A 10,495-nucleotide genomic window follows, 5' to 3' on the forward strand; every position below is an offset into this window, starting at 1 on the left:
CAAGGTATCCTGTAGACAGTTTATGGTATTTCTACTAAATTTAGAAATTTCCCTTCTATTTTTAGTTTGCTAAGAGTTTTTTTTTTAATGGTCATAAATGATGTTGAATTTTATTAAAAACTTTTTTTTCTGTATTTATTGAGAAAAATGATTGTCTTGCTGTTTTCTTCTCTTTATTCTTTTTATGTGGTCAGAGAATTGCTTTCCTGTTGTTAAACCAACCTTTTTCTGAGGTAAAACGGATCTAGTCATGATGTGATTTGTTTGTTTTAATATTTTTGCTTAATATCAAGATTATATATCCTTATACAATGAGTTGAAGAGTGGCTTTCTTTTCCTCGTTTCTGGAAGAGCTAGTAAGATTTATATTACTTTTAAATGTTTGATTACAAATCTGAGGTGAAGTGTGGTTGGAGTCTGGTGTGGTCTTTGTGGGATACTGATTCAGTTCTTTTATTAATAGTATTTCTTATATAATATTGGTAAATGGAATATTCCCAAGAATCTGTCCATTTCATCTACATTTTCAAATTTCTTAGCACAGTGTTATTGCTGTCCTCTTTTTATCCTATGCCAAATCTGTACTGATGTCCTCCTTTTCATTCCTAATACTGCTATGTGTAGTACACAAACTTATACCACTGTGTATTATATAATATATTTGTATCTTCTTTCTTTTTTACTTGACCAGTCTTACCAGAGGCTTATCACTTTTTTTTTTCAAAGAGCCAATATTTTTTCCCTTCCAGTTTTATTGAAATATAATTGACATACAGCATTGTATACGTTTAAGGTGTACAGCAGAATGATTTGACTTCCATACATCATGAAATGATTACCACAGTAATTTTAGTGAACATCCGTCATCTCAGATGTAATAAAAGAAAAATTAAAAAAATTTTCCTTGTGACGAGAACTCTTAGGAGTTCTTACAACTCTCTTTAACAATAATATATAGTTATATATTAATCATATAATATATAATGTTATACATATTATATAATTAACTATATATGAATCATGCACTTTACATCCTTAGTGCTTATTTATCTTATAACTAGAAGTTTGTACCTTTTGACCACCTTCATCCAGTTCCCCCTCACCTCCCATCCCCATATCCCCCCCTCCGGTAACCCCACAAATCTGATCTCTTTTCCTATGAGATAGTTTGGTTGGTTTTTGAAATATAATTGACCTACAGCACTACGCCAGTTCCTGGTGTACAACATAGTGGCTCGATATTTTTACACATTACAAAATGGTCACTATAAGTCTTGCTCCCCTGTCACCATACAAAGATGTTATGTTATTATTGACTGTATTCCTCACGCTGTCCATTTCATCCCCGTGACATTTATTTTGTGTGGAAGTTTGTACCTCTTAATTTCCCTCACCGATCTCATTCATCCCTCCACCCCTCTCTCCTCTGGCAACAACCTGTTCTCTGTATCTATGACTGTTTCTGCTTTGTTACATTTGTTCGTTTTGTTTTTTAGATTCCACATATAAGTGAAATCATATAGTATTTGTCTTTTTGTCTGACTTCATTTAGCATAATGCCCTCTAGGTCCACGCAGTTGTCACAAATGGCAAGATTTCATTCTTTTTTATGGCTAATATTCCATTGTATATATACAAGAGACACTATTTCAGTTGTTTTTCTTGTTACGTATTTGTTGTTTGTTTCATTGATTTCAGCTTTTTATGATTTTCTTTTTTCTAGGTTGAGTTGGTCATTATTTTTCTATATTTTTGTAATGGATATTTAGCTCAGATTTTTAACTTTCTAGTCTAATGCGTATTTAAAACTATAGATTTACCTCTTATTGTACTTTAGCTCTGTGTTAATTTTCTATACTACATAACAAATGATCACAATTGTACCAGTTTAAAACAGCATACTTTGATTATCTCACAATATCTATGGGCCAAGAGTCTTGGCACAGCTTAGCTAGGTCCTATGCTCAGGGTCTCACAAGGCTGCAGTCAAGTAGTCACCTGAACTGCCGCCTTATCTGGAGCTTGGGGGTCGTCTTCCAAACTCATCAGGTTGTTGACAAAATTCAGCTCCTTGTAGCTGTAGAACTGAGGCCCTCAGCCACTTGAGTCTTCTCCTCTCCATAAGCATTTCACATCATGACTGCTTCTTCAAGGCCAGCAGGACAAAATATATTGCTTTGAGTCTCTTGTTTGAGGGAAGGCTTAACAGGATTCACCTGATCAGATCAGAGCCCCCCCCCCCCCCAAATAATCTCCCTTTTGATGAATTTGGAGTCAACTGAATAAGGACCTTAATTACATCTTCAAAATCTTTTCACCTTTGCCCCATTCTTTGGGTAAGAAGCAAGGTATAAGTTCTACCCACACAAAGATATGGATATAGGGATAGGGAGGGATTTCAGGGACCATCTTAGAATTCTGCCTACCATGAACTCTGTTCTGCAAGTCTTGATATCTATTTTAGTTATTCACCAATTTCAAAGAATTTTCTGAATTCATTATTCTAATTTGAGCCCTAGATATTATTTGGGACTATAATTCTTAATTTCCAAAAATAAGTATTTAAGTTCTCTTTTATTATTGACTTTTAACATAATTGCATTGTGATAAGATAATATATTCTGTATATCATTTAAATTCTTTGGAATTTTTTTACAGTTGCTTTATGAGTTCATTTACCCCCCTCTCAATTTATATATTGTCATATATTCTGTATTTAGAAGTATTGTCTTATATAGCCAATATTCATTTAGATTTACCCATGTATTTGCCACCATCTTTGCTCTCTGTTCCTTGCTGTGTCTTTGAGCTTCCATCTGGAATAATTTTCCTTCTACCTGAAGTATACATTGAGAATTTCCTTTAGTGCAGGTCAGCTGGTTGCAAATTCACTTTGTTCTTTTTTTTTTAATGTGTTTATTTTGGCTTCATTCTTGAAGGAGATTTTTGCTGAATGTAGAATACACTTGATTTTTTTTTTTTTTTTTTTTTTACCGTTTTCTGTCTTCCATTTTGTTACTGTGAAGAAATCATCTATCAGTCTTTTACTTCATTGGAATTAATAGGTCTTTTTTCTCTTTGATTTCCTGCAATTTAATCATGCTATGTTAAGTGAGAATTTCATTGTATTTTTCCCACTTGGGTTTTATTAGGCATCTTGGATGAGTTGACGTGTCAGTACTGGGACATTCTCAACTATAATCTCTTTAAATATTGTCTGCCCAATATTCTCTCTCCTGTCTTCTGGGACCCTCAGTAAACATGTTAGACCATCTTGGTGTATTTCTTATATCTCTTCATTTTTCTTCTGTATGCTCTGTATTTATTTTCTCTGATCATCCTAGATAGTTTCTTCTTATATAGCTTATAAATCATAAATTCACTTTTCAGGTGTTTTTAATTTGCCATGAGACTCATTCATTGAGTTCATAATTTCTGTTTTTATATTTTTTAATTCTGTTTTATGTTAGATTCTTTTTCTTATCTGTTCTGTTACTTGTTATGGTATCCAGTCCCTTGCTGCATTTTTCAGTGAGGATTTTATTCCCGTGGATTATACTTTGTATTTGATAATCCCAGTATTTATAGCCTGCTCTGGTTCTGTTTCTGCTTTCTGTAGTTCATGTTGCTTCTAGTTAATGTTGTCTTGGTTATTCTTCTACCTCATTATCTTTGATTGTCTGCATGAAAAACAAAGAAAAAAAAAACGGAAATTTAAGATCTAGAATGCTTTTCTCTTCCTTAAGAGGTTTTTGTTTCTTTCTGCCATGTGCCTGAGGTCATTAGCAGTCGGAACTGAGGCTTTAGATTTTATGGCCCTCCAGAGAACTCATTGCACTTCAGTTTGTACCCTCACTCCAGGATACCACCCTTGTGCTCCTGTCTAGAGCAAGGGGTGTTTCACCACTTTTGGTGGATACCAAACCCAACGCTTGTCTTTCCAACTCTGTTGATGACAATACAACTCTGCTCAACTTATTTCTCTAGATTGGCAGCCACGCCAAGGGCAAAAGTAGCTTTACTATTTCCTGAACTCAACCTCTTCCTGAATTTGAAGAGGTGAATTCTGTCTTATGTCTTCAAGGTGCTTATTGTGTTTCTTTATGTTTCATCTTAAGTGGAAACATTGGTCCAAATGACCTGTTTTTTCATTAAACCCACCTCTAGAAATTCAAGGTTACATCTTGGTTATGAATAAGATATATAACCTCTGTGCTTTCATTCTCTACTGTATATCACCTTTGGGTGACTCGAGTTCCAGATAACATCCTTTTATCAGTGACTCATGTATTCATTCAGCAAATAGTTAGTTAGTGCCAAAAAAGCTCTATGCTTTTTTCTAGAAATAGGGATTCAGTGATAAACAAGAACTTAAGTGTTTTGTTTTAGGAGACAGACAACAAGCCAGTTTTCATATGAGATGTTTTTAACCTGAAGTGAACCCCTTAAAATTATTTGCAAGGTTTTGACATATATTATCTTCAGTCTGCTGAAGAGAGTTTGTAGTTTTCATGACGTTCTCCAAGGAGCCCATGACTCAAAAAGTTTTATTAAAGAATCACTGCTCTGTATGATATTAGGGTGATTTTGGCTTTTTAATATTAATATAAAGGTTTAAATTCTAAGCCTAATTTGTTATTTATTCTGCATTGTGGGAATTGCAGAGCTGGATGTTGATTAAATAAAGCTTTCTGTTATTTAATAGATGTTTGACTAAATGTCTGCTGTGTGCTAGGCAATGAAGATACTGAAGTAAATATAATTTGTACCTTCAAGGCATGTGGACATAGACCCTGAACAGAAAACTATAAATCTTAACTAAAAATAATAGTTCTGAAACATTGGTGGTATAAGAATCACCTAGTCGACTTGTAAAAAACTGATCTTTCTCAGGTTACTTGCCTGACCCTGAAGACTTTGATTCAGTTCATCTGGATTGAAGCTTGGACATTCCCCCAGAATTCTGATGCAAGTGTTTTTAAACCATGTTTTGAGAAGTAATAATAGTAAACACTTTTGTAATACTATGTACCTGTGTCCTATGTTCTGCATTCAATATAATTTATTTAGTTCTCAACACTGCTTTTTTCCCATTTTACAGATTAAGAAACTTGACGCACAGAACAGTTAAATTAACTTGCCAAAGGTCACATAATTAGTGCTAGAACCAGAGCTCAAATGCATATATCTGCAGGGGCATCCTTGTGGGACAAGCTTGTGTCTCCCTGTATGTATATAGCCCCCCAGTCACTCAGAGATAAGTGAAGAACTGATCTGGACCCTCAGTGGCTCTCTCATTTCCAGGATCTCCCTATTAAATTTTTGGCTAGTCCACTGGTCTGCTGTACGCCTCATGTGAGACCATGACTTCAGGCTAACAGCCATGGTCTCTCCCCATTTATTTCCTCCCAAGTTTGCAATTTTTATTGACAGCACCACTAGGTATGGACTTTTTGCCCTCTACCAAATCAAGTTGGCTTCCTCTAGCTGTGGAGCTCCTGGCTTTCACTGTTGGCCTTACACTGGTATCACTGTTGCCCCAAGAAAGCTGAGGAATATATGGGGGTTGGGAGATGAGAGCAACTTCTGGCTAGAATGCCACAGGTTCCCCACTACTCCTATCCAAAATTCAGCAGGGTTCTTAAAGTGAATAAATGATTCTCAATTTGTTGTTTTCCTTTGGTCAGTTTCCAGAGCCTTCAAATGATTGTTTTTGACAATTTTGTCCAGTTTATGTTTGTTTTATGAGGAGAGAATTTGATGATATCTTCACCATCATTAGAAGCCCCTGCTATCTATTTTGTCAGGTCTGGGATTTGATTTTACCCCACTTACAATCTAAAAGGTTAGCCTATTACTGTTTCATGGATTCTGGCAAAAGACACAAAACTCCTGAATCAGAGACAAAGGATTTTGTTACTCATGACACAGCAAGCAGCACTATCAGCATATTTGCAGTGGTTGCTGCTGCTCACAAGTTCCCTGGGCGTGACATGAGGCCCAGGTCAGTGCCACACATGCACTGGGTTTGTGTCACCTCTGAGGAACACTGAGCTTCAGGAGTCCACCACTTATTGCAAGCAGTAAGCAAGCGTATTCTCTGTCCTTGGAGGGAGACGGTACCTCAGATCTCAAGGTTGCTCACTGTAAATGCTACCCTAAGAAATGGCTCACGTAAAGAGTAGTCAGGGTCTTGCCCGTAGTCAGTAAGACGCAGAGGAACATAAGAGACACGTGGACAACTATCTCTCCCAGTTCATTTCATCTAAATAGTTTATTGGAATGAAGTTGTTAATATCTTTCATATTTTAAATGTTATGATCTGTGGTGAAGTTTCCTTTTCATTTCTAGTATTGTTATTTGTGTCTTCTCTCTGTCTCTTTTTCCTGAGTAGTTTTACCAGCAGTTTATTAATGTTATTAGCCTTTTTCAAAGAACCATATTTTGCTCTTGTTGATCCTCTGTTATTTTTTCTAATCTGTAATTTCTGATCTTATTTTTGTTATTTCTATCTTTTTATTTGGATTTCATTACCTGTTTTGTTTTTTTTCTTCCCTAATTTCTTGATGTGGCTGTTTAGATAGTTGACCATCTGGCTTTGTTTTCTAATATGCACATTTAAGACTAGAAATTCCCCCTTTCGTATTTTAGCTATATCCCACAAGTTTGGATATTAAATATTTTTAGTAACATTCAACTCAAAATATTTTATGATTTCTGTTGTGATTTATTTTTTGATTCATGGTTTATTTTGAAATATATCTTTTAATTTCCAAACATATAGGGGCTTTTCTCATTTTTCTTTTTGTTTTTCAGATTAGTGGTTCGTGAACATATTCATATTATTTCAGTCTTTTGATTTGTTTTGATTTACTTTGTGGAGACTTGCTCAATGGGCAAAATCATGGTCTGATTTTGTTAATGTTCCATATGTATGTGAAAAGAATATGTATTCTGAATTGTATCAGGTGCCATAATCTATATATGTCAATGAGGTCAAGCTCATTAATCATGTTCAGATCATTTATATCCTTACTGACTGAGGTGTGAGTCTGCTGGACACATGTAAGATATCCAGGGAAACAGCAGAGCAAGCGAAAGAGGACCGTGGATCAAGACCATGAAAACACCAGCATTGAATGCCAAGGGTTTCAAGGGTGTGAAGCCGCAGGAAAAACATTTTACATGTCAGAGAAGCCATCTCTTTCCTGACTTTATTAGCACTCCTCCCCCCTTTACTCTGCTTTCTTCCATTCTTTTCAGTGAATGGATCTGAAATTGTAAACAACGTCTGTCCTCTGTCTCCTGCTCTAGGCTGCAAGATCTCCATGAGGACTGGGGCCGTGTCTATCATGTTCACACTATATCCCTAGTGTCTAGCATATAGAAGACACTTAATATTTGTGGCATAAGTGATTGGTGCATTTTCTTGAAATGTATACTTGGTAATATGGGGAGAAAATTTAAACCTTTAACCAATTTGAAATTTTTTTTAGTACAACGTGAATATTTATGAAGAACAATGCAAAATTTGGAGCAATTTAAAACAAAATGAGACAATTCAAGTAAATTTGCCCTTAACATTGGTGATTTTAGGTTCATTTATGCATGTGATGTGGGTGGTGAATGAGGAAGTAAAATGCTTATCGCGATTGTCATTAGTGATACTTAAATGAAAAAGTTTGGGAAGCAGTGATTTGAAATCCTGCCAGAGGAACAGGAACAGGCAGAAGAGACTGAAAGAGAAGACTTTTAACATGTAGGATGAGCATGAAGGACCCCTGGGTTGGTAATATCAAGGAAATGGAGTATCTGCTGGAGACCGTGATCAACTTTGTCAGTTGCCAAAGGGAGATTGCCAGGGGAAATGAAGGCAACGGAAGTACCAGATTCAGTAACAGGGAGGCCACTGTTTACCTGAAATGTCAAAATGGAGGGAGGAGGAGAAACCTGCTGTCAGTGGATAATGAATTGTGTTGACATGATGCTTAATAGGGCATTTCACCAAATAATTACTGTCTGTCAGTGCCACCTGCATTGCCCCATCCTGATATTAGGTAGTGGGGAGAGGAAGAGAAAATAACTTAGCTCTACCTGTAGTAAGCCTCTGGGATCTAGGTATGGACCTTCTCTGAGGTCCAGTAATGGGGTTCTCCTCCTTTGGCCGTGACTAGGGATTGCCTGAAATGAAGAGGTGGAGTGGGGGTGGTTTCTGAACTAGCTCTTAAGGAATGACTAGGATTGAGAGCCTGAGATAGATGTGGTAGGATTATGTATTTTGGCTTCATCAGGCTTTTTACCCTTCTTAGATTACTTGGTTGCTTTTCTTGTTCTTCCTAAATATTCAGTGGAGTTCCAGTCTGTTTTGGCTGTGAAAAAGAATCTGAGACAGGAATCTTTCACAGGGTGGCTTTTGGCCCATGGTGGGGGTGCTGATACTCCACCAGCCCCAACCAGGGATGTGGTGATTGCAGCAATAGTGAGAGAAGCCCCCCAAAAGAGAGGAAAAGCCACGGGACCAACTTGGAGGACCTGGAGAGTCGCTGTACCTCAGGAAGGGTCTTAGAGGGTTTGTCTGGGTGACACACCACCCAGATCTGTAAGGAACAGACTGTGGAGTCCCTTTCCCTCCTGGCCTCCCAGCTGGGCCTCAGGGGACACTTAAAAGAACAAACAGAGAGGAGTGGATGCGATGGCTGGGCCCGCGTGGATGTCCAAGGTCTCTCGGCTGCTGGGGGCATTCCACAACCAAAAACAGGTGACCAGAGGTTTTGCTGGTGGTGTTAAGACAGTAACTTTAATTCCAGGAGATGGAATTGGCCCAGAAATTTCAGCCGCAGTTATGAAGATTTTTGATGCTGCCAAAGCACCCATTCAGTGGGAGGAGCAGAATGTCACCGCCATTCAAGGACCAGGAGGAAAGTGGATGATCCCTCCAGAAGCCAAAGAGTCCATGGATAAGAACAAGATGGGCTTGAAAGGCCCTTTAAAAACCCCAATAGCCGCTGGTCACCCATCTATGAATTTATTGCTGCATAAAACATTTGACCTTTATGCAAATGTCCGACCATGTGTCTCAATCGAAGGCTATAAAACCCCTTACAGTGATGTAAATATTGTCACCATTCGAGAGAACACAGAAGGAGAATACAGTGGAACTGAGCATGTGATCGTGGATGGAGTTGTGCAGAGTATCAAGCTCATCACCGAGGAGGCAAGCAAGCGCATCGCGGAGTTCGCCTTTGAGTATGCGCGGAACAATCACCGGAGCAACGTCACGGCCGTGCACAAAGCCAACATCATGCGAATGTTAGATGGGCTTTTTCTGCAAAAATGCAGGGAAGTTGCAGAAAACTGTAAAGATATTAAGTTTAATGAGATGTACCTTGATACAGTATGTTTGAATATGGTCCAAGATCCGTCCCAGTTTGATGTTCTTGTTATGCCAAATTTGTATGGAGACATCCTTAGTGACCTGTGTGCGGGATTGATTGGAGGTCTTGGTGTGACACCAAGTGGCAACATTGGAGCCAATGGAGTTGCGATCTTCGAGTCGGTTCACGGCACCGCCCCGGACATCGCGGGCAAGGACATGGCCAACCCCACGGCCCTCCTGCTCAGTGCCGTGATGATGCTGCGTCACATGGGGCTTTTTGACCACGCTGCAAAGATTGAGATGGCATGTTTTGCTACAATTAAGGATGGGAAGAGCTTTACAAAAGATTTGGGAGGCAATGCAAAATGCTCAGACTTCACAGAAGAAATCTGTCGCCGAGTAAAAGATTTAGATTAAGGCTTCTACAGATGGTATTTGGATCAGCCACTCCTAACGGACGCCATGTCAGCCTGTATTAGAATACCCTCCGTTAGTATTCATTTATGCATTTGTTGCTTGTTTCTTGACAGAGTACATTTTTAGACCTGGCCTTTTAACAAAATCTGTGCAAGGAGGCAAGTGATGTCCCTAGGCCTGCTTTCAAAAGATTTTTTCCAAGTGCTTGTTTTATTTATTAAATGTCTATCTGGTACACATTTTTTGTAAACTCTAAGTGAACTGTATCATTTGCCATTGTTAACCATTTTATGCTTCAGTTACAGCAGTTTTTCCTTAACTGTAAATATCATGATGTAGAACTAATATGAGAAAACATCTATCTTTTTAAAGAAAAACACTGATTTCCTTGGTTTACGAAAAGTATAATGCAAATAAAATAGAGTGTTGACGTAATAGCACAATACTCTTATAAAACTATATGGACACGAGAGATTTCCTGGGAAAGTTTACATCAAAAACAGTGAATATGATATATTTCTTAGCGATATGGAAAGTAAAGACTGATTTGTACTTTATATGAATTACTGAGTGTGAATAAAGACTTCAGATCCGAGAAATAAAAAAAAAAAAAAACAAACAAAAAATAACCAAAAAAAGACAGCCCAGGGAGACGTCCCCGGCGCGAGCCCCCCTCCACCGCCCTCCCGCCCGCTCCTCCCC

The 10,495-nt window shown here is 37.9% G+C and overlaps 1 protein-coding gene across 1 annotated transcript; it reads left to right on the forward strand.

The window, feature by feature from the left end:
• The first annotated feature begins 8,360 nt into the window (after positions 1-8,360).
• Positions 8,361-10,170, forward strand: LOC130854360 (isocitrate dehydrogenase [NAD] subunit alpha, mitochondrial-like). The gene has a single exon (XM_057737080.1). The coding sequence runs from the start codon at positions 8,693-8,695 to the stop codon at positions 9,791-9,793; it is 1,101 nt and encodes a 366-aa protein (XP_057593063.1). The 5' UTR covers positions 8,361-8,692; the 3' UTR covers positions 9,794-10,170.
• Positions 10,171-10,495: the final 325 nt, after the last annotated feature.

Source organism: Hippopotamus amphibius, chromosome 1, assembly GCF_030028045.1.
Source record: "Hippopotamus amphibius kiboko isolate mHipAmp2 chromosome 1, mHipAmp2.hap2, whole genome shotgun sequence".
Lineage (NCBI taxonomy): Eukaryota > Metazoa > Chordata > Mammalia > Artiodactyla > Hippopotamidae > Hippopotamus > Hippopotamus amphibius.